The 25,153-nt window shown below is 39.7% G+C and overlaps 1 protein-coding gene across 1 annotated transcript; it reads left to right on the plus strand.

The window, feature by feature from the left end:
* Positions 1–8,437: 8,437 nt before the first annotated feature.
* On the plus strand, positions 8,438–9,391 carry LOC142856704 (olfactory receptor 5G25). The gene has a single exon (XM_075984371.1). The coding sequence runs from the start codon at positions 8,438–8,440 to the stop codon at positions 9,389–9,391; it is 954 nt and encodes a 317-aa protein (XP_075840486.1).
* The last annotated feature ends 15,762 nt before the right edge of the window (positions 9,392–25,153 follow it).

Consider the following 25,153-nt stretch of genomic DNA (forward strand, 5'->3'; position numbering starts at 1 on the left):
AGCTTATCCCCCTTTGCTAAGTGCTGTGTTAATTTATTGTCCCAGTAATTCAGTTTTGCATGTGCTCACACATTTGGACCTTTCAATTAAATTCTACAAGTGATCCGCTAAACAATGAAAGGTTGAGCAAATGATTTTTACTTATTATTTTATACTGTGTGTGACATAATTTATTTCAATATTTATAGTTTAAAGTACTTGATTATTTAATGTTCTTCAATATTATATTTTGTCTCTTAATTTTTCTTGTTCATTAATTCTGAAATATTTAAGAGAAAAGTAATTACAGTTTCAAAAAGGATATAGTTTAATTTTAAGTTTGTCAAGACGTTGTTGCTGCTCCCTGAGAAGAAGATTCAAACTGCTAAGATTCTTGGGTGTGTAGGCATAACTGTATGATTTTACTTTAATATGGTGCCTTCTCCAATAAATTCTGTAATAAAGTATAAATGGAGTGTGTAGAAGCACACTTCATAAACCATATATCTTTTATATCAATGTAGTATTAGATAAAGACATTAAGAGTTGTCTAGATTATGAGGTGCAGCGAAAAGTAGCATTAAATGTACGAAAAAATATGAGTCCTTCTAAGTGTATATCACCCTCTCTAGTGTGTAGTCTCCTAGGTAGAATAGGTATTTGACAGAATCCCTTCTCAGGTCACATATAGAAATGGCTCAATAGGCAAAGAGGGGACAACTTTAAGATAAAAGGAAATAAAAGGTCATTAACATGTATCTGTCCAGATCCAGTAGCTGCCTGGTTGTTTCTTAGGGACAAGCAGGGGAATTATCAGAGCATTTCCAGCTCTAACAAAGCTGCTTATATTGCCATGGGAAACCCTGGAGGATCAAGTAGTTGATAGCCCTGGCTCTGAACCAGCACCTTCACATGAATTCAATGCCTTAACCCCATAGTGAATGGATACCACAGGGTAGAAATTTTTGCCTAAGCGTCCTTAAGGACCTACTATAATCACATTCATATCTAAGTTCCATCAATAAATGCAGTAGATCAATCAGCATGTTATATAGTGATTTATTATTTTAGAATTCCACCAGATGATATTTTAGGATAGTGTGGGTCAATATCTTAAAGCAAATCCTCTGCTGCCTTTTCAGGCTGGTTCTACTTATTCTCAGATAAATGAAACAATGCACTAGACACAACATTTAAAATACTATACTTACAATTTAGTGCTTAGCAGGTTTAGTTATAAGGACCTGGGTTCAATTCCCAGCATCCACATGGCAGCTCACAGCTGTCTGTAGTTCCCATTCTAGGGGATCCGACATCCTCATACAGAGTATATATAGGCAAAACACAAGTGCACATTAAATAAATAAATAAATAAGCAGGTTTAGTTATTATGTTTCAAGATCAGAAATTAAAAAGGGGGTTTCTCTATCAGAGATTAAATTTTATTTTTACAATTGACAAAATGAGCACATTTATATATTTAGTAAAATTTAAAAACAGCTAATAAAAAACAGTTCATTCCATCAGATGAACTAGCTCCAAGTTTCACATCTTTCCTTTTATCTGTAATTATTCTTTCATACATAATTGTCATCCTCCTTCCCGAAAACCAGTTTTGACATTACACATTTTTTGTTCAGTAAGGAATCCCTACCAGTATCTAGTATCTATGAGAAATTACAGATTGCTGTACACATACTAATAATTCATAAGGTGTTTCCTTAATATATCTACAATACCTATTGTGCAAGGACAAGAACTGGATCAGTACTAGGAGAGACAATAAATAAGCACCAATCCAATGATAAAGTACTATAAATTTTCCTACTTCACTTCCAATTACAAAATTTTGTGTTTTAAAACTGCATTGATAATTGATAGCCAGTAGCAGACTGAAGTTGAATTACTCAGCAACTAATACAAATCAAATGAGAGAAAAGTACATTGTGTACAATTATGTACATAAATGAAGACATGACCATAAAATCCACAAAGTTATATTAAAATACAAAACTGTTACACTACTAAAGTAATGTACACTAATGAGACATTTTCTGTTGAGTTTCAAACAATGGAAACTTTATCTTCAGATTCAAAGTTCCTTAACCATGCCCCCATGGTTATTATCATATAGTCCTGGCTTGCAAAGAGTGTGTCAACCTAGACTTCAGAAGGAGCTAACTGAAAAGTTTTCCCAGAGCTTTTTTCACATCTTTATTCTTCAGACTGTATGTAGATCATGGAGTACAACCTTGGGAATAAAACAGTAGAAAAGGTAGACACCATTGTGTTCCTCTCCAGGGGGTATCTAGAACTTGGGCAAGAGTAGATGTAGAGAATGGAGCCATAGTACAAGTTCGCAGAGATGAGGCACTAGAAGTATGTGGAGAAAGCCTTGATGTGGGCCTGACTGAAGTGGATCCTCAGAATGGCAACAATAATGAAGAGACGGAAGGCCATGATGAGCAGGTTACGAGTAATGGCATTAGGGTCCAGCAGAAGCACATCATAGATGGGTAACTCTCCCTGACATCACACCCCATCTTCACCAGAATTGAGACATCACAGAAAAAGTCATCAATGATGCTGTCTCCAAAACAACCCAATGTAATATGTTGTTGGTTAATAGTTCTTCATTGGTAAGTCCTCAGGTATAGGAGTGCACAAAAAGACAGATGAACAACCTCCTTGACAAGACCTGTGCACCGGGCAGGTGCCTGTATGTGGTTACAGAGATCATAAACTATGTCACCTAGAAGGTAGTACTCACTGTAGCCAGTCTGGAAGAGAAGAACTGAGACAAACATCCAGCAAAGGAATTGTTTATGTCTTCAGAAATGCAGGTCACCAGGATCTTTGGATTATGGAAGAATAAGATCCAAGAGACTTACAACACTGGGCTGGGCACAGCATGTGTGACTTGGATTCAGCCTTAGAATTCTGGAGGATAAATGTAGCCTGGAGTTTCCAGAGCTCCCAAGACTAAATAGGTTCAAATTTGATTCTGATCATAAGATCCAGGAATTTTGAGTAAGAACATTTATGATCTGATTTAGGATGTAAAATCACTTTGGAGATCTTGAGGGAAGTACATGTCAGAACCAAAACAAGGTGGCAACAATATGAAGAGGTGATGGTTCCCCTCTCTCAAATTACAAAGAGGTCAAAAGTGTTCTCACTCTCCAAACATAAAACTGTTCCACCTCCTTGTATGGTATTCACATACAAAATATCATCCTCATTGCTCTTTCCAGAGTCTCTCAATTGATTTCCCACATTCAGATGCATTGGTGATTCTAACATATTCTTTTTTTTTTATTGATAAAAGGAGAATAAAGAAAAAAAAACAAATTTCCACCTCCTCCCAGCCTCCCATTTCCCTCCCCCTCCTCCCACTCTTCTCCCCCTCCTCCCACTCCTCTCCCCTTCCCCCCACTCCTCTCCCCCTCCCTCTCCAGTCCAAAGAGCAGTCAGGGTTCCCTGCCCTGTGGTAAGTCCTAGGTCGTCCCCCCTCCGTCCATATCTAGGAAGGTGAACATCCAAACTGGCTAGGCTCCCACAAAGCCAGCACATTGCGTAGGATCAAAACCCCGTGCGATTGTTCTTGGCTTCTCATCAGCCCTCATTGTTTGCCATGTTCAGAGAGTCCGGTTTTATCCCATGCTTTTTCAGTCACAGTCCAGCTGGCCTGGTGAGCTCCCAATAGATCAGCTCCACTGTCTCAGTGGGTGGGTGCACCCCTCGTGGTCCCGACTTCTTTGCTCATGTTCTCCCTCCTTCTGCTCCTCATTGGGACCTTGGGAGCTCAGTCCAGTGCTCCAGTGTGGGTCTCTGTCTCTATCTCCATCCATCGCCAGATGAAAGTTCGAGGATGATATGCAAGATATTCGTCAGTATTGCTCTAGGATAGGGTCATTTCAGGTTCCCTATCCTCAGCTGCCCAAGGAACTAACTGGGGACCTCAGCTTGGGCACCTGGGAGCCACTCTAGGGACAAGTCTCCTGCCCACCCTAAAGTGGGTCCCTTAACTAAGAATTGTGGTTCCGTGCTCCCCTATCCAACCTTCCTTTATCCCGATCCTCCTGTTTCCCCAAGTCCTCCCTCCTTCCCTTCTACCTTTTCTCTCCCCATCTCCCCTTACCCCCATCCCACCCCACCCCCAAGATCCCACTTTTCCCCCTGGCAATTTTGTCTACTTCCCTTATCCAAGAGGATAACTATATGTTTTTCCTTGGGTTCACCTTCTTACTTAGCTTCTTTAGGTTCGCCTATTGTAGACTCCGTGACCCCTATTTATGGATAGAAACCAATTATGAGTGAGTACATCCCATGTTCATCTTTTTGGGTCTGGGATGCCTCACTCAGGATAGTGTTTTCTATTTCCATCCATTTGCATGCAAAATCCGAGAAGTCATTGTTTTTTACCGCAGCGTAGTACTCTAATGTGTATATATTCCATACTTTCTTCATCCATTCTTCCATTGAAGGGCATCTAGGTTGTTTCCAGGTTCTGGCTATTACAAATAATACTGCTATGAACATAGTTGAACAAATGCTTTTGACATGTGATAGAGCATCTCTTGGGTAAATTCCAAAGAGTGCTATTGCTGGGTCCAGGGGTAGGTTGATCCCGAATTTCCTGAGAAACCGAAACACTGACTTCCACAGTGGTTGCACAAGATTGCATTCCCACAGATTCTAACATATTCTATTGCACTTGTTTTCTGAAGCTTAGTTTCTCTCAGTAAAATTAACCCTTTGCCCGTTGATAAATGACAGAAAATGATACACACCTTAAATACATTGATGGGTAAGATATTACAAAGCTAAAGAATATTGAAACATATTATTTTCTATCTATCTGTGTTTTAATATCCATCCTCCAACATCTGACAATTTCCAGCCTTCCAAGTCTCTAGCACTTGCTGCTGCACATTTAAATCACGTTTTAAAAAATACTGTCTTTATTTTAAAATTCTGTCTTTAGAAAGTGCATATATTACATGTTGGAGGTATGATGTGGGATTCCCCTCTGTATAGTATGAATATGTTTTATTACCATTGGCTAATAAAGAAGCTACTATAGCAGGGCAGAATATAGTCAGGCAGAAAAACTAAACTGAATGCAGGGAGAAAGAAGGCAGAGTCAGGCAGATGTCAGCAACCACCAAGGAAGTAAAATGTGTGGTAACAAACCATGAGTCTCATGGTAAAATATAAAATAATGGAAATGGGTTAACTTAAGATGTAAGAATTAGTTAATAATAAGCCTGAGCTACTAGGCCAAAGAGTACGTAAGTAATAGTAAGCCTCAGAATGACTATTCATAAACAGCTTCAGGAACAAGCAGGTGGAGAAAAGCCAGTCTGGGGGACCAGTGGGATGGAGAATACTTCTAGCAACAGAAGTAAAGGTTTTATTTTAGACACTTCTATTTGACTCAATCTTCAATATTATTTTCCAAAAACAGTAATTCTGCTACATTCTGTAGATCTTTTGTAAATCGAGGTGACTCTAGTTAATAATATTTTATATACAAGAAATTGTCTAAGAGCATAGGTCTCATGTGTTGTCATCACAAAGGACAAATATGTTAATTAGATTAATGGAACATTTTCTTACATTTTTACATTTTCTTACATAATTTACACTTATGCCAAAATATCCTATTGTATGTAGACTTTTGTGTGAGCATGCTGGAGAATTACTCTGGACTGCACATGTGTTCTGATGATGAGCTATCCCAATCTCCATCTATGCAACTTTTATTTATGATCTAGAGTCTAATAAATCTAGTAACAAAAATTTGTTAACATTTCCCTCATAGACCTTATCTCCTGGGATTCCGATTCCTTGAGGGAGTTGACACCAATTATTTCCAGTCTTTAGAAAACACTTTTTTACATCCTGTACAAAATTAAATCAGCGAACATCTTATTAAAGTTCAGCTCCAGGAGGCTATGATATAGAATTTATACTTCTGGATAACCAGGAAAGACAACAGGTGTAATTTCCAAGGTAAGTTGATCTCATATAAACAACTATAAATCCCATACTTCACTACTACATTAGCAGATGGTTATGTGGCAAATTTCTTTTGAAATGTGAATTAATGATACATAAACACCTTCAGGGGCCAGGTAACTAAAATGAAGTCAGAGACCTGGGAAAATATCATTTGTAAGCTAACCGTGTGTGGTGATATTTTGTTTGTGATCTAACAAATAAAGCTTGCCTGAAGATCAGAGTGTGGAGTTAGACACAGTTAGCCATAGAGATCAGGTGGTGGTGGCACAGACCTTTAATACCAGCACTCTGGAAGTAGACGTTTCTCTGTGAGTTCAAGGGCACCCTGGGCTACATGAGATTGAATCAGTCTAAAAGAGAAACAGATCTCATACCTTTGATCCCAGCACTTGGGATCACACGTCTTTAATCTCAACATGAGGGAGAGGGAGACAGGGATGAGAGAGCTGGGTGGAGAGGATGAGACAGAAACTCAGTATTCAGTCTGAGGATTTGTAGGGATAGCTCTTCTTCTCTGATCTTCACACAAGCGTTATTTGTTACAGCAGAAAGAAAATACCACCACACCATGAAAAATAAAATTAGGCATTGGTTTGTTATCCCACGTATGTCTTTTGCTTCAAATGGCGTAGCTTGAATGTACATGATAATGTGATTTCTGTCGAGGTAGGGGTATGGGAGTTATCATAGGGATAGCACAATATGAAGAAAGGTTTATTGGCTAATCGAATGTTAGAGCTGAGAAATCTTGTTTTCACTGGGATCTAATTTATTCACCCACTTGATGTTCCTTTAATTATAATTATAAAACACATATCTGGATCAGCTTATTTAAATTCTCAAGTAGCTCAGGTGAGCCTGGAAAGCAAAAAGTCTAATAAACTTTTATACAACCAGAATATCATTTCACACAGCATTTCAAGTTGAACACAAAGTTTAAAGTATAATAATTATCATATAAAATTGTATGCATTTTAACATCTTTGTTTAACATGGGCAATTATCTGATACACAGTTCTGTGTGTTCTCATTTGCCTCAGTCTTTTCCTGTAACTTTAACAGTGGCACACAAAATCCTTTAAAATCCTTTATTGCTGACCTCTTGATTTAATAATGAAAGATATAAGTAACCATAAGTGAGTTTCTACACCTAGAAAGTATAAAAACGTTGAAGAATTTTTAATTCTAACAGTTTTTCTGACCAACCTTAGACAAACTCATCCCGGTGTTTTCTCATCTCCCATTGCCGTTGAAACTGGAAAGTATTAAGGGTTGTCTCATTCACAGCTTTCAATACATCCCACTTTTCCTGCCAGACCTTCAGACAGCACACACTGCGGTCATAGCCCATCCTGAGGCGGTTTTTGTACAATTTTTGAAATAGCTATGATCGTTTCAACTGCATGCCCCTCTTTCCTAGTTTTACTGCGCTGTTCTATCTTCTCCTGCTTCTCCAAGTGATGTCATTCTTGCTAAATAAGTGCTTAAGTTAGAAAAACACACAGTTGCTTAGAAAGCAAAGGGGATGTAGTTATGTCCTTGGTAAGCTTTCCCTAATTTTATCAAACCTGACTTCTTTCAGATCAGTGAAATGCTTTAAAAATCCACTCATGTTGTTGCCTGTATTGTACTTGAATATTTTACTAATTTAGGAGAATTTTGTCTGTTTCAGATTCTTGGCTACTGTAGATAAGGCTTCTAGGAACAATTATGTTTGGTTTACTATGTGAATATAAATTATTTTTCAGGGATGAAGATGAAATGTCTGTTTTTATTCTTAAATCATTTACTTCTCTCTCCAAAGATTCTGTCAACAATCAGTATTTAAGATTAAACCCTTCTTTGGGGGCCACAGAATATATGAGGAGTTAAGGCTGTGATATGAATAATTTAGACGGAAAATGTGTGACAGAGAGTACACCATGTAGTTATGTGACTCCTATTCAAAAGGTTTGTATTCTTTTCTTAATATAAAATTCTATAGCTTAGACATTATAAATTATGACTTAGAAAGCATGGGAATTTAGTTCTATAGGATATGTGTGTTGGAATGGACATTATACACATACATTTGCCTGTCCTTAAGTTGGTTAAAATAATCTAAATTCAGTGATTCATCCAATTACTTTTTATCATGTGATGTTTTAAAAATATCCTTGTGAAGTTAGTTAGGAGACATTGTGGCATAATCTCCAAAGTTCACATTGTAGGTCTAAAGTTTTCATTCTTTAAAGAAAAAATGAGGAAATCAAAGACCCCAGTGAGGTTTTTTACTGGCTCAGAGGTGCCCAAGCTCTGGAGAAGACAGCCCTAATAACTAGAAGGAAGACAAAGGGTAAAACTCAAGTTAAGAAAAATTAAACTTTAATTGTGAATTTACCACAGACAAAAGCAAAATTCTGTCTTTGTCATAATAGATTGATCTAGAAGAATGCACAGAAATCAAACTGCAGTGACGGAGTTCTTCCTCATGGGATTGACCACCTCCTTCCAGCTCCAAATTCTCCTCTTCCTGCTATTTCTCTGTGTTTATCTTGTCACGCTTCTGGGGAACCTGGGACTGGTCATTCTCATTCGCCTGGACACTCGACTCCACATCCCCATGTACTTTTTGCTAAGCCACTTGTCCTTTGTGGATGCCTGCTCCTCTTCGGTCATCAGTCCTAAGATGTTGTCTGACATCTTTGTGGAGAAAAAAGTGATCTCCTTCCTAGGTTGTGCTGTCCAGCTTTGCCTATTCAGCCAGTTCGTAGTGACGGAATGTTTCCTCCTGGCCTCCATGGCATACGATAGGTATGTTGCCATCTGTAAGCCTTTGCTGTATACGCTCATTATGTCCCAGAGGGTTTGTGTGCAACTAGTAATAGGGCCTTATGGCGTAGCCCTTATAAGCACCACGGTACATATAACTTTTGCCTTTCTCCTGCCCTACTGTGGTCCAAATCTCATCAATCACTTTTTCTGTGACCTTCTCCCTGTTTTATCACTGGCATGTGCAGATACTCATGTGAATAAACTTTTGCTTTTTGCCTTGGCTGGAATCCTGGGTGTATTCAGTGGTATCATCATCTTGGTGTCCTACATTTACATTGTCATGACTATCCTGAAAATCCACTCTACTGATGGGAGGCGCAAAGCCTTCTCCACCTGCTCTTCACACCTGACAGCTGTCTCCATCCTTTATGGGACTCTCTTCTTTATCTACGTGTGTCCGAGCACCAGCTTTTCTCAGGATATGAATAAGGTTGTGTCATTATTTTACACCACTGTTATCCCTATGTTAAACCCATTCATCTATAGCCTGAGAAATAAGGAAGTCAAAGAAGCATTCATCAGGACATTCGAAAAGCAATTTTGCTACAATTTGCAAGATAAAATGTTATAGATATAAACATTATTAGATAATAGTTATCCTATTTCAGATTTTTCTTTCAATCACAAGAAGCTCAGATCTTTAAGCTGAGATGTATGGATTATAGAATGTTCAACTTTTGCAAAACTATGAGGCTTTGTAACCAAAAATAACAGACTCTGTTAAGCTCTGAAAAATAAAACTTAGTAAGCAAAGAAATTGATACTTCAGCTATGGTTTACAGGTAGCCAAGTCCCTAAATTATCTTCTATAATAGGATAATTTATAATGTGTGGTAGTTTGAGTAAGAATGACACCCATAGACTAATGTGTTGGAATATTTGGCCCATAGGGAATAGCACTATTAGGAAGTGTGGCCTTGTTAGAGTGAGTGTGGCTTTGTTGGAGGAAATATGTCACTGTGGAGGTGGGCTTTGAGATCTTATTTACTCAAGCAAAGCCTAGTGTGGCAGTCTCATTCTGCTGCCTGTAGATAAAGACATAGAACTCTCAGCTCCTACTCCAGCACCATTTCTGCCTGAATGCTAACATTCTTCTTGCCATAACGATGATATGCTAAACCTCTGAAACTGTAAGCCAGCCCCAATTAAATGTTTTCCTTAATAAGAATAGTTATGGTGTCTCTTCACTGAACTAAGACAAAATGCTTAATGTTGAATCTGTTCAACCAGCTATAAAGAGTTTGATCAGGTAGTAAGCAAAAACATCCCTTTTTTACAAGTATTTTCATATCTCATTAGATGCTAAAAATAGGCACAAATATAAAATATCTTGGGGTAACTATAAACAAGCAAGTGAAATACCCGTATGACAATAACTTTAAGTCTTTGAAGAAAGAAATTGACGAAGATATCAGAAAATGGAAAGATCTCTTGTGCTCATGGATAGGTGGGATCAGCAAAATAAAATTGAAAATCTTACCAAGAGCAATCTATAGATTCAGTGAAATCCCTATCAAAATCTCAACACGATTCTTCACAACCTTGAAAGAACAATATTCAACTTCATATGGTAATACAAAAAACCAGAATAACCAAAACAATCTTGTACAAGAAAGGAACTTCTGGAGACATCACCATCCCTGACTTCAACCTCTACTATAGTAATAAAAAACATACATAGCTATAGTAATAAAAAACAGCTTAGTATTGGCATAAAAACAGACACATGGATCAATGGTATCAAACTGAACACTCTGACGTTAAGGTATCCTCTCCTCTATTGCTAAGATTCTTAGCTGGGGTCATCCTTGTGGATTCCTGGGAGTTTCTCTTGTGTCTGATTTCACATTCACCCCACAATGGCTCCCTCTTTCAAAGTATCTCTTTCCTTGCTCTTCCTCTCTTTCCTTTATGCAACTTGATATTCTCAATCCTCTCCTCTATCACCCTCCTCCCTCCCCCTACGCTGCCAATTTACTGAGGGTAGGTTTGCTCTGACAAGCGTTTCAAACCGTCAACTCATACTAAACTTCAGTTACGTACTAGTAATTACCTTTTATTGACCACCTTTCCCCTTTGCCGTTTCCTCACTCCTGTTCCTCCATTTACATCCTAAACAAATTATGCAAACTTGAATCATCATCCCCAGCTGCGCCTCTAAGAAATGAAAACTGGGAATTCCACCTTTGCAGCGGGCTTTGAAACCCGGCTCATGCAATTACAACTAATTGTCAGCAGAGGGCGACATATGCACACACAAAGAGCTCTCCATGGCCTTCCTGCCTGCTAATACCCAGACAAGCTTCAAAGCACAGCACACCTGAAACTCAATCACCACTATTCAGACCATGCCACAGAACTCCTTTTCCAATGTAACTCCAAATACCCCGATTGTCAATTTTGCTCCTAGCTTTAAAACCAGATATTTCTAAAAAGCTGACACCCTAAAGCAAAATTATGGTTAGCTGGTTTGCACGCTCTAAATCACCTTTTAAGACCTTCAGAAGTAGGGTTTACTTATTAAGATAGTTGAATCTTTATGAAGTCAAAATATATGTTTACAGGAAGGTTGCAGCGGTTTCATCGTTATGCTTTGTTTCATCACGATGCTTGTCTCTAACACCACAGCCCCGCCCTCTTCAAACAAGACTCTGAAGATACAAGGAATGTCAGGATCGTACCAATTGTAATGTAGCTAGTCAGGAAAACAATTGAGAACCAAGTCACTCTTTTTTTTTTCTTTTGCTTTTTCAAGGCAGGGTTTCTCTGTGGTTTTTGGAGCCTGTCCTGGAACTAGCTCTTGTAGATCAGGCTGGTCTCGAACTCACAGAGAACTGCCTGCCTCTGCCTCCCAAGTGCTGGGATCCTTACCAAGTCACTCTTGAAGGAGCCCTCTTGTTATACCAGACAGGAATGAGATCAAAGTATGGTGCTGTCTGACTATATCCACTAGAGGTGAAACCATAAAAATGTATTTAAAAGTGAAATTAAAACTCTAAACCTCAGAATAAGGGGTGAGAGTGAGGAGCCTGGCAGAGTACAGGGGAAGTCCTGCTGTGTTATCTGGGTATGATGTTACCCATCACGGCAACAGCTCAAGACCTCATTTCCAGGTCAGCAAAGCTGTCTTCATGTCTGAGGATACAATACACTTTATAACATCTGACATCAACCTTTACGACTTAGCCTCTTATGAGCTCTTTTAAGGGAGAAGGGAGCTGGAGGCATCATTATCTTGTGATATTATTTGTACAGTGCAGTGCCTATGAATCCAATTACTCACAAGATGAGGGGTTCTGTATTAGAAAATCTAATTAGGTCCTAGACTAAAATTCTCCAAACTAAATTGTCTTCGTGGGATCTTTTAACAACCACTTAACTTCCTTTTATGTTACCTACAGGTCGTGAGACTTACCTTCCCAACATCAAGCGATTGCTTTGGAGAACACTCCACTTATTGGCCTATATTACCTTTTTATTTCCTCTGCAGAAATGCAGATACAAAACTACACACCTACTATGAAAACTTCATGAAGGCTTTTACTTTGTAATTTTCAAGTAGTCTTTTTCTCAGTCATATGAACGGTTACACAGCTGGGTGTTATCGGAATAAACATTAAGGTCAAAATGTAGTCCAAAAAGAAGAAAATGGTCTAATTTTTTTTACACCAAATAAAATGTCAACTAAAAATGTCACACATTTTCCCCAGTCAAATGTGACTTGTTGATCCTCCATGTTACAGCTCTTTCTTTCCATTTGGTAGGACGATGAAAAGTAATTAATCGTAACAAGTTCACACAAACCCTGTCCCTCCCTAGTCAGATGTCTGTGGATTATTAACTTATTCGTGGTCATAGGAAACATTTAAGAGGTGAGCATTCCCCAAGTTACGGAATCCAACTTCTCAAATTATAAACAAGGAAGTGAAATTTTCTTATACTCTCCAGACCCAGGGTCACATGGCCATTTGGTGGAGAGTTCCAGGTTGCCATAGTGAACACTAGTAAAGTGGTATCAATGCTCTAAATACAAATAATAGTTAGATTTCATTGCTCATAAAATGGATCCCAACTTACATTAGATAAGTATAAACCGGTTTTAACAGATTCCAAAGTCAGTCAATGGTCACAACTATCCCCATATACCAAAGTTTCTGTGAAGGTTTCTGGGTTTACTGCAAACACCTGATCCACATGACTCACCTCCAACCTGGCAATTTCTGACATCGTGTTTAAAATAGCATTGCTTAACCTGGGCTCTTACCCACCTGTTACATTTGGGATGCAAATGTGCCTGTCAGATACTTTACCAGTCACTCGATGTTGAAGTCACTCTTCAAAGTAAAAGTATGTCTTATATCAAGAGCTATTTATAATCAGAGTTAGTTTTCTGGTTTCTGTTATGATATGTTCAATGAATGCCTGCCCTTCTTGGAAACTTCCTAAAAGCTTGGCAAGTCCAGCTGTCTCTACACATTTCACAATGTATCAAACAACAGGATATGGTGGATTGTGGTAGATTTGTAGAAATGTGTTTGGAAGATCGGTAGATGATACAGTGGCTAAGATAAGGAACTGAATTCAGAGCCCCAGTACCCAGGTAAAAAGCCACTGCCTGTAATCCTGGCTAGGGAAGACAGAGACAGAATGACCCCTGGAAATCACTAGTCAGCCAGTCTAGGCAAAACACAGAGGTGAATGTGGTAGAGCAGGGTACCCAGCTGTGGCTTCAGGCCTCTATCTGCACCTGCACATGTGGGCATCTGCATCCCCATACTCACGTAAGTGCACTCATACAGCACACACACACCACACATACACACAAGTACATGCACATGCACACGTGCACATTCACACAGACATACACACATGCACATACATACACACATAAGCACAGACACGCACAAGCACATGCACACACACATGCACATACACACACACATAAGCACAGACACACACAAGCACATGCACACACACACACCATACACACACACAAGTACATGCACATGCACACGTGCACATTCACACACACATACACACATGCACATACATACACACAAGTACATGCACATGCACACGTGCACATTCACACACACATACACACACGCACATACATACACACATAAGCACAGACACACACACATGCACATACACACACACATAAGCACAGACACACACAAGCACATGCACACACACATGCACATACATACACACATAAGCACAGACACACACACAAGCACATGCACACAGACATGCACATACATACACACATAAGCACAGACACACACAAGCACATTCACACACACATACACACATGCACATACATACACACATAAGCACAGACACACACACAAGCACATGCACACAGACATGCATATGTGGTTTTTCTACAGAGAACTGAAAATTAATTTGTTCTAATGGAGATAGGTATAGGTGACTTGGGTGTTTAAAAGTACTTTATTAGCCGGGTGATGGATGTAATATTTGAGGGGGAAAAGCTATTTTCAATAAAAGGAAAATATAGAGAAAAATGAATAAGCCTGCTGAGAGAGTATTCATATCTTTAAACATGTAGTCAGTACTACTGCAAATCAGAAGAGCACAATTAAAGCGTAAGCACTTAAAAGTATAGTAGGAAATGTTTTTGTATCCTTCCTTTACCCTATTCCAGTATTGGTCTTTTAGTTCCTTAGGAGGATTAGATGGTTCGTGAGTTCTCCTTAGCTACTCCTGTCTGAAACTGTATTAATACCCTCCCTTATCATTAAGACCAGATTTGAGGGTGACAAACCCTGGCAGATCACACTCAAGCTGATCATTCTTGTCTCTTCTTCAGCTTCTGGGGGATCCTCTCTCCCACTTCCACGGTTTTGCTCCTCTCTGGAACAAGGAGGAGAATTACTGTCTCCCTGCCCATCACTGATAGCATCTTTTCTTTCTCTCCAGTCGTTAAGGCTGGATACTCTGGACCTTAGCTACTGGGATAGAACAGGTCCCCTACAAAGCTTTCAGAACTACTCAGATTTTATATATTCATATGGTGAGCTCCTCACTGGTGCAAAGATGCCTCTGTGTTGTCCTTGAAGGGACCTCTCCTGAAGACTCTTGATAGACTCAGATACATTAAAAGTGACTGCTTATCTGAAATATAGTGCGTCACTCATCTGGAAACAAGGTTAACCGGGGAGGACGATAACAATGCTTTGAATGCCAAGTTAGAAAATCAAGTCCTGACTTGAAAAGCCTCTGTCACATGCTGTTCTCCAACCACAAAAGACGAGCACTCAGAGGCTGCGAGCAAATAACTTTAGATGGTGATTGAGCAACCTATGCTCCACACGTATTAAACAATGTTCACATCATCCCCATGTCAAAAAGTCAACTGTTAATTGAATATAAGCATTACTTTGGAACACACAAAGTGAGTGGCGTGCCCAACAGGATGCAGAGCTGAGGAATGACACTCAGGGAAGGCACTTGTAAGCAGAGCTAACTAAATGACATCCCCACCCCACCGCCAGCCTGAGTACACGTTTGAGACTGCACGTCCTGGTCCTTCCAGAACCGCATGGACAGCCATGAGGGAGATGGAAAGAGTCACCCAGCAATGTGCATTCGCCCTCTGACTAACTGGGAAACCCAGAGGGCATGCACTACTTCCCTATACTGTGAAATAAAAATCTAGTGACTATGTCCCCCTTTCTTTCCACCAAAGAATCTGATCGTAAAAAAATGGAGATTAAATTCTAATTACGTAAAATCTGAAAAAACCCGAACTTGAGTTTAAGGCTTTCTTGAAGGATGTGATGGATTTAACCAGGCTGTGCCCAGCGGGAATTCTAGAATGGTGAGGGGTAAGGATATTTCAAGTGCTGCAGAAGCAAACTGGGTACGAATGGCCTCTGTAACAATCCATGAAGATAATGGTGAGAGCATCCGAGAAAGAAAGCTACTGCGTGTATATTCCTCATCTCTCTTCAACTCTACGCTTCAGGCAAGGCACTTAGCCACTGCCGGCCTAGGCCCATGTTCTCCTTTCTCTTCTCCCCAGAGAGAACAGTCAGAAATCATACAAGCAAACAGACCCTTACAAGGAGAGCAGAGCATACGATGAACCATCACGATGAACCATTTACTCCAGGGAGATGGTGTGGACAGTGTGTGAGGTTATATATAAGGTATCCCAGCAACTCATCGTGTAGAAGGCAAAAGCTAGCAGGGAACAGGAGAGGACATCAGAAGAGACTGGGGTGGGGTGCAGCATGAGGAGGGAAATTCTCAAAAGGGAAGCTGAACATCTCCTGGTAGTTACGGGGACTAAAAATAACAGAGACGCAGTGGAGCCTTTCACCTTAAATTCAATGAGCATTAGCAAAAGACAAAAGGTTTCTATAATCTGAAGAGAATCCAGAGTATGTATCAAAGGAGTCTGCCTTCTGCACAAAGAAACATGCAAATGCATTGTGCTGCTCTGCTTATAACACAGGAACAGGAAATCAGCCTAGATGTTCATCACCAGAGGAAAGGGTATTGAAAATACGGCACATATACACAATGGAATTTTATTGAACAGTGTAGAAAAATGAGATTATAAAATATTCGGGAAAATAGATGCATCTGAAAAAAGTATCTTGAGTTTTTTCTAGGCATCTTAAAAGCATTATGTTCAAAAGCAGACTCGGGGGCTTTCTTAAGCCAATGTGCCTTACACATCTCAATTAGTGAATTAACGGTAACTGCATTTGTTCTGTGGCTGAAGCCAAAATGTTGGGCTTTTCTTTTTCCTTCTTTATTTTCACTCTTTGTGCAGTGCAATCACATGTTATCCAGTCATCACATGTACATGAACACACATATAAACATGCACACGGTGCACACACTCACACACACAGACATACACACATGTGCATATACACACATACATACGCACATGTATACACACACACGCACACACACACACACACTCAATCTGATGGAAGCCACTACTATTTCTCTCACTGAAAGCACCACTACTCACCCAGCATATAGTAATTATAATATCTGGATTTTACCTCTCCCTCTCAGTAAAAGATTCTTTAAGAAATCAGAGTAGGCTTGCGGAACCAAATAGAGACATACAAAGATCTAATCTACATGGAAAGTAGAAAAAGACAAGATCTCCTGAGTAAATTGGGAGCATGGGGACCTTGGGAGAGGGTTGAAGGGGAGGGGAGAAGCAGGGAGGGGAGCAGAAAAAAAAATGTAGAGATCAATAAAAATCAATCAATAAAATAAAATAGAAAAGAAAAGAAAAAGAAATCAGACTAGGCAACTACTCTGTTCAAGACAGTAATGCCAAGCAGGGAGGGAGGGCAACTAGGGAGATGATGGTGCAGGGCGGGGGTGGGGGAGGCTTGACAAGAAGCCCTCTGAAAGTCGGCATTACACCCAGCTATGTGAGTGCAGGGCTTCATCTGGGGAGATAACTAGCTGCTCTCTGTTGAAGACCCACTCCATGGTAGCGGGTGGGGGTTGGGGATGGTAACAGGTGGGTACCAGTGCCCGGCTAACAACTCCCTCTCCACGGTAGCTGGTGGGTGCCAGTTTCCGGCTAACAACTCCGATCTGGAAGGGTAGCGGGTGGGTACCAGTGCCCGGCTAACAACTCCCACTCCACGGTAGCTGGTGGGTGCCAGTTCCCGGCTAACAACTCCGATCTGGAAGGGTAGCGGGTGGGTACCAGTACCCGGCTAACAACTCCCTCTCCACGGTAGCGGGTGAGTACCAGTGCCCGGCTAACAACTCCCACCTGGAAGGGTAGCAGGCCCATGCAGGAAGTGCATTCAGATGGTTAACAATGTGGCACAACAGCCAACTAAATACCTCTGCTGTCCCACAGACAAAAGCAGCTCCCAGCTTCAGTTTGAGAGGCCTCCTTCCAATACCAATGGTGAAGGCGGAGAGACTCATGGCTGCCTAAGACACAGAATAATGACCTTGAGGAATCCGTCCTAAACAAGTCACTGACATCACCCCCTCTAAAGCTTAGGGAACATTCCAAAAGAGGTGGTGGAAAGTATGTAAGATCCAGAATACGGGGTGATGGGTTGAAAAATGTCATTCTCTTCGTACAACCATTGCAGTCAATACTCACAACAATTACATTCACCTGGACTGAGCCCAAGCACTAATCAGTCAAAGATGGGAGGAGTTCATCTTTTAACCCCGAACTGTTGGTTATTGGTGGATTCTGAGAGAAGGGGAAATCATAACTTTAGCTGTGGACTCCTGGATGAACTCACCTCACCAGGCTCCAGCACACAGATCCACGTCCATGGTGACACATATGGCCCTGGTTAACCACAGTGGAACACAAAACAAAACCAATAGATATGAACATGAGAAAGATTTGTGTGGGGAGCACAGGGTGGAGGGAAGTGGAGAAGGAAGGCGGCAGGTGAGAGTGGTTAGCACATAATGCGTGCATGCACCAAATTGTAAAATAAATAAATGCAAACTGAAATTAGAAGGAGACATCCACGTCTAACATGAAAACAATAACTACTTCAAAGATGTTCACAATAAGAGAAATGTAAATTGAAATGGCAAAAAGATATATCTTAAACAGCTGGGCAGTGGTGGTGCATGCCTTTAATCCCAGCGCTCTGGAGGCATAGGCGGGTGAATCTATGTGAGTTCAAGGCCAGCGTCCTCTACAAGAGCTAGTTCCAGGACGGGCTCCAAAACTACAGAGAAACGCTGTCTCGAAAATCAAAACAAAAACAAACAAACAAACAAATATATATATATATATATATTAGCAAAAATCTTAGAATAAAAAAAACTTGAACTTGTATTAACATTACTTAGAATGACTCAAACATTTATGAGACAATAAAACAATCGATAATTCTGGTATAAAAAATGGTGTAAAGATATTATTGGTGATTTTCTGTATTTGTCCTACATATGAACTTGAAACCAATTATCATTCAGAGATGAATATTCCAGTGTTTGTCTCTGAATGATGGCTGGTTCCAAGTTCATGAGGCTGTCTCCAATTGGTTTCCACTTTCGAAGGAAAATTAGTTTTCTCCAATAAGTCTCACTATGCAGATTAACCACACATAAAGCAGGTCCATGGCCAACAGCTGATAGAAAACACAAGATGAACTCACGGTGTTTTTGTAGACTTTAGTCTCATATTGCTTTCTTTGGGCATTTTTGTCTTTCTGATCTTTTGCTTGTGCACTGTAGTTTCCAATTTTCTGTTTTTGTGAGTTTGTTATGTGTGTTTGTGTGTTTCTTTTGTTTCCTCTTAGTTTTTTCATTATTATTAGCATTATAGTTGTTGTTTGTTTTGTTTTGTTTGCTGTTTTGTTTGTTTAAAAAAAAGAAAGAGAGAGTATGGAATTGGATAGATGGAGAGGTAGGGAGAATCTGGGAGTGGTGGGAAAAGAAGTATCTGTGATCAGAATATATTGTATGAAAAACATTTTTATTAAAAATAATATTAACAATTCTTATCTGAGACTTGCTTCAAAATATTAATAAATAATAATTTTCTTCATCCATGGTGCACATGGCTACTTGGTTCATTACTTTCAAGCTTTTGTTCTAATGATGATTTTTGTGTGTGTGGGGGGGATGTTTTACAAACACTCTGAAATTGTATACAATGCATAGTTTTTATTATCTTTTCCTGCTTTATTTTGTTCTATATCACCAGTTACCATACTTTTGTACCTTACTTACAATTTATTTTTATTTTCTGATACCCCTTCTTTATTATTTTCAGCTCCTAATTTCCCTTTATTAAGCTATTGCTCTTGCCTAAGTTCCTAGGATAGCAGCATAACATGATGCTCAATAAGTATTCATTTATATTTTAATTGCTTTAACTACATTCGCATAATGTACTCTCTCTACTATGAGTTTGCAATAAATTTCTGTGAGCAAGTCAAGACACTTTGAGATTATTAATTAGGGTGGAAACAGACAACTAATTAATAACTGCCCAATAGCAGGAGATTGCCATGTAAGTCCGTGGTACAGCACGCTAGAGACCTTAGATTCCATCTCAGTGCAGGAAAAAAAATAGATTTATTCATTCACGCATGCACTTATTCATTTCAATAATGTAACCATCCACCAAAAGTCATCAGCCTTGTAATTTGTCTAACACAAAGAGGTCACCTTATCTGTAAAGGCTACATCATGAGAAGCTCAGAGGTGAAGTGTTGTGCTTGGTTATTCTTTGGGTCATGATGGAAGCTGAACTCCTGACAAACCTTCATTAATCAGATGACATTTCAATTTTCTTTCCCTCAGCTTTGTATTCTCAACATAACTTACTTGGGAGAAAGAGGTTATCAGGCATGGCAGTGGACAGAAGGGTCCACCTTCTTGACCACACAACCAGACTGCAATTTAGTTTTCATTAACAATGATTCCACACATCTCCAGGTCTTCCTTGACTCTATGTGGTTCTTCCTGTAACATCTACTACTACTACTAGCACGACCAGAAAAAGGGGCCTTGACAGGAGGAGATTCTCAGCATCCCACCTACCCTAAGATCAAATCACCAGCTAGAGAGTACAGTAGTGGGAAACACAAGAAGCTTGAAAATACGGCCATCACAGAAACCAGGGAAACCAGAGGATTCATGTGAATCCAAAAGACAACTCCCAACTTTCTCCAAAAAGCCCTTCAACTCTCTTTCTCAGTATGTCTAGAGAAACACTTCGGAAAGACAAAGAAGTATCAGAAGGCCAGGATGTCACCAGAATATCACCAGTTCAGTTGCATTTAACAAACTCTCGAGGCCCTTGCTCCACATCAGGATCATACAGGATCATAATGAATAAAATTTATAAACATCAGTAGGATCATAAGGTATCATAATGAATAAAATTTATACACATAAGCAGGATCATACAGGATCATAATGAATAAAATTTAGACAACAGTAAAAGTGAAATAGAGACTACTTGTACATCTGAATAAAATACGAACAGAATCTCTGTCTCCTGCATCATTTGGAATTTGTCACCTGACATTTGCAACCTGCATTCTTCAAGGAGATCTGGATGGCTCTTCTGCCTAGGTCCACGTTGCCAAAGAACCTCTGCTTACTTTGAAGCATCGAACATAGGCCTGGCTTTCTCCCCATTCCTCATCCACCCATGCATGCATTCTTCTTCCAGTCCTACAATGAATGAGAACATCTGAAAAAAAAGAATCTGTTTAAGACGGAAAAGCTGGCTTCAAACCTCAGAGCCATTCGTTGACACCTGCTTTGTGGCTTTGAGCTGCTCCTTAACCTCTTTAAATCTGTTTCTTCCTCAGTGAGGCAAGCAGGATAATAAGCCTTGAAATACATGCATTTGGATTAGTAAGAAAATGGATCTGAAAAAGACCGTGGTTATTTTTTTTGAAGGTTTGAAGAATCGAACCCAAAACTTCACGTGCGTTATGTAAGAACTTAAACATTTAACTACCCATCTATCCTAAACTTTAGAAATTCATTTATTTCATGCTAAGAAAGAATGTCTTCCCTGATGACAATTGCAAGGTTACTCTCCGATGCCTTCTCTTGAAATGAGTCACTGCATCATTTAGGATCCCCTAATCCTTGGCAGAAGTACCTGCATAGAGAGACATTTCCTTACCCAACAAGCATGTGGGGGATACAACCAGGAAATGGTTGGACACTATTAGGCACAGTTAGGGGCTCACATGAATGCTCAAAGAGTGTTTCTTTCCTCAGACTCTCAACTGGAAGTTCTCAGTCATGCCCCAGTGTGTAAGGAAATTTTTTTTAAAGATTCCCTTATCAGTTATTTGTAATATTCTACATATATCTCCCAGCTTGCTTGCCTCATCATTTTAATCTGTATATGTATCTAGGGAGAAATTGAAGCAATCAACCAGAAAATGGACACCTAATGTTTGTTAATGAGGAACCCGAAATTAGCCAGGAAGCTACTGACATTAGGAAAAAAATGGGGAAACAGCTCATCTCTCCACCTCATTTTGCTAGAATTACACACGTAAGTATATATACTTTTACCTCATTATAAGATAGAAGTTTGCTTTGCAAATTAAACATGAGAATGAGGAGTCTGTAGGCCTCTAAGGTTGGAAGTGGAACCAGTGAGCTCAAAGACATGATAAGTGAACTGAGATATTTATACATACACCTCAGTGTACATAAAAAGTCTCAACCTCCCTTGTGCCAATCTAAGCATTTATCTATAAACTCAGGAAATCAGAATTTAAAAATTCATTGGCATAAAAGTTGGATGTGTATATACACACATATGCATGTGTGTTTTCCTCCAAGGTGAAATCAAGTTCAAAAACACGACTCTTCTTGGGAAGCAAAGAAGAAAGCAGGCCTAAAAGCTCCTCTCTGAGTGCTTGTCTGGGGAGAAGATAATTAGACTTTTCTCTCTGATAAGATATGCAAATCATTAGGAGCAATTATCCAATGTCGAGGCAGTGCAGCTGTAGGTCCCCTTTCGCTCAGAGCCTGCACCTTAGGGAGGGCAGGGTTCTCGAGGACTGATGAAACAGGAGGAGGTGGAGATATAAACATCCGAGGGCAAATTTAATACAGAAAATGTTGGCAAATTCTATGACAGTGGGAGGTCTTCTTAACTGACATTTTCTTAATTTTGAAGATGGGAAACTAGAAGCTCATTGAGTTCAAACAACATCTTCAAAGTTGCTTTGTGAGTACATGGCACTGAGGAACTTTATTTAACTTTATTTTTTACTTTTTGATTGGGTACAATTAAATCAGAGCAGTGTGTGGTGTAATTGGCCCCCATAATCCCATCGGGAGTGGTACAAGTAGGAGGTGTGGCTTTGTTGGATAGGATATGGCCTTGTTAGAGGAAGTGTGCCACTGTGGGCGTGGGCTCTGAGTGGGCTTCCTGTGTTCAGGATACTGATGAGTGTGCCAGTCGACTTCCAGTTGCCTGTGAGATGTAAGACTCTCAGCTATTTCTACAGCACCATGTCTGCCTGCACGCTGCCATGCTCCCTGCCATGCCAATAATGGACTGAAGCTCTGAAACCGTAAGGGAGCCACCCCAATTAATGTTTTCCTTTATGAGAGTTGCCGTGGGCATGTTATCTCTTCACAGCAATAGAAACTCTAATGAAGACACAGTGTAATAGGTATTTATTGGGTAGTTTCCCACTGCTTCACTGGCCCATTCCATGGATAAGATTTAGTCTCTGGAGTTAATTTTATGTAGTTTCCAGGGTTAACAAGATGGCTCAGTGGATAAAGGTGCTACCACATAATCTTGGTGACCTGAGTTCAAGTCCAGGAATCCAGGAAAAACATGGAAAAAGGAAAACATTCCACAAAAGATGTTCCATGACCTCCACACGTCTGTGCGTGTGCGCATGTGCGCGCGCGCACACACACACACACACACACACAATCATGCTAAGAAATACACACACATACTGATTAATTTCAATTGTATGCATAATGTACCCTAAATGTTTTATTTATTATGTAATACAGGAAAATAGAATTTGATATTCTTGCCCGCCTTCCATATTCAAATATAACATACAATGTAAAGATGTTCTTGTTTCATTGACAAATGTGTATTGGAGAGATTTCCATTGGACAGCTACGTGGTATCTCATTCTGCCATTGGCCACACCTCCATAAAGGTGAGCAGAAGTTCATGTACTCAACCGCTAATGAAGAAAGTGTAAGTCATTTCCAGGTCTTTGCTAATACAATGGGCATCCTTACTGATAAACAAAGAGTTATGTGGAATTCAGTCTTCACTTAAATGCTGCACATTTGGGAAAAGTGGACAAGCTTTTAAATTCTCTAGGCCTTTATGATATCAATTCCAGAGGGAAAAGGTGAGATATTCCCAGCTTTCCTAGTCTTTGTGTGAGTTAAGTTACTTACAGTCTTCAATAGTCCAACCAGATATAAAACTACCTCACGTGAACACACCTCTCACAACAACGCTGAGAGGTAGATTTTTTTTCTCATTTTGTGGGTGAGGAATGTGAGACACAAAGCTTTCAGGGGTCACCCAACCCAAGAGAAGCATGACAATGCAAGAAGGGAGAGTCATCATGGTGGGTTATGACAGAAGTATCTTTCAAAATTCACAAAAGCACAGTCATTTGAACATATTGCTGGAACCCCTCCTGGTTCCTCAGAAGAGCTTGTAAGCAAGTTCTTTCTGAAGGAAGGACTTTGGGATGTTGTTTCTGTCTGAAGATGTTGATGATGAGAAAACAGTAAATCATGCAAAATAGGAAAAGACAGACATGTAGAAGACTGGACCACTAGTGAGAGGCTCAAGGCAAGAACAGATCTGAGCTGCTTGACTGAAGAACAAGCTAGTAAAGAATGAAGCTTCTTTCTGGTTTGGGTACCTCACTCAATATGATGTTTTCTAGATCCATCCATTTGCCTACAAATTCCAGGATGTCATCATTTTTTTCTACTGTGTACTCCTCCATTGTATAAATGTACCACATTTTCCTTATCCATTCTTTGGTCGAGGGGCATTTAGGTTGTTTCCAGGTTCTGGCTATGACAAACAATGCTGCTATGAACATAGATGAGCACACATCTTTATGGTACAATTGAGCATCCTTTGGATATATACCCAAAATATACTCATTCATAAGTGGCTTTTAGACATAAATCAAAGAAATCTAGCCTACAATTCTCAATCCCAGAGAACCTAAACAACAATGAGGACCCTAAGAAAGACATACATATATCTAATCTACATGGGAAGTAGAAAAAGACAAGATCTCCTGAGTAAATTGGGAGCATGAGGACCATGGGAAAGGGCTGAAAGGGAGGGAAGAAGAAGGGACGAGAGCAGAGAAAAATGTATAGCTCAATAAAATCAATAAAAAATAGATAAATAAAAGAATGAAGCTTCTCCATCTTCCTACCAGAGATGGTAAGGAACCCGGTGTATCGTTTTTGCTGGAGAAACTCTTCCTACTTTAAAGGAGCATCTGATACTATCTCATAGCTTGCAATGTTCACTGGACTTCTGATGATGTCCCACAATGCTCTCAGAGATTCCCCTAATAATCTACTTAAACCAAAATTCTAACACTGAGAAAAATTGAAAACCACTGAACCCAAATCATACCATTTGATAGTGGAAGGCACTGAAGGTTCAGAAGAGTTAATGGCTTTCCCAGAACCATAGTTAGATGCAAATAGAACCATTACAAGAACTGTCAGGATGCCCTGGAATGTCCCATGATGCTCTTTCATGTGCTAGCCATTCCTTTTTTTAAAAGACTGATCAAAAAACTGTTCTTAACTATGG

Source organism: Microtus pennsylvanicus, chromosome 9, assembly GCF_037038515.1.
Source record: "Microtus pennsylvanicus isolate mMicPen1 chromosome 9, mMicPen1.hap1, whole genome shotgun sequence".
In the NCBI taxonomy this organism is placed as follows: domain Eukaryota; kingdom Metazoa; phylum Chordata; class Mammalia; order Rodentia; family Cricetidae; genus Microtus; species Microtus pennsylvanicus.

What these genes read in the sequence shown, in the direction of transcription:
- LOC142856704 (XM_075984371.1), top strand. Translation starts at nt 8,438, where the DNA reads ATGCACAGAAATCAAACTGCAGTGACGGAGTTCTTCCTCATGGGATTG.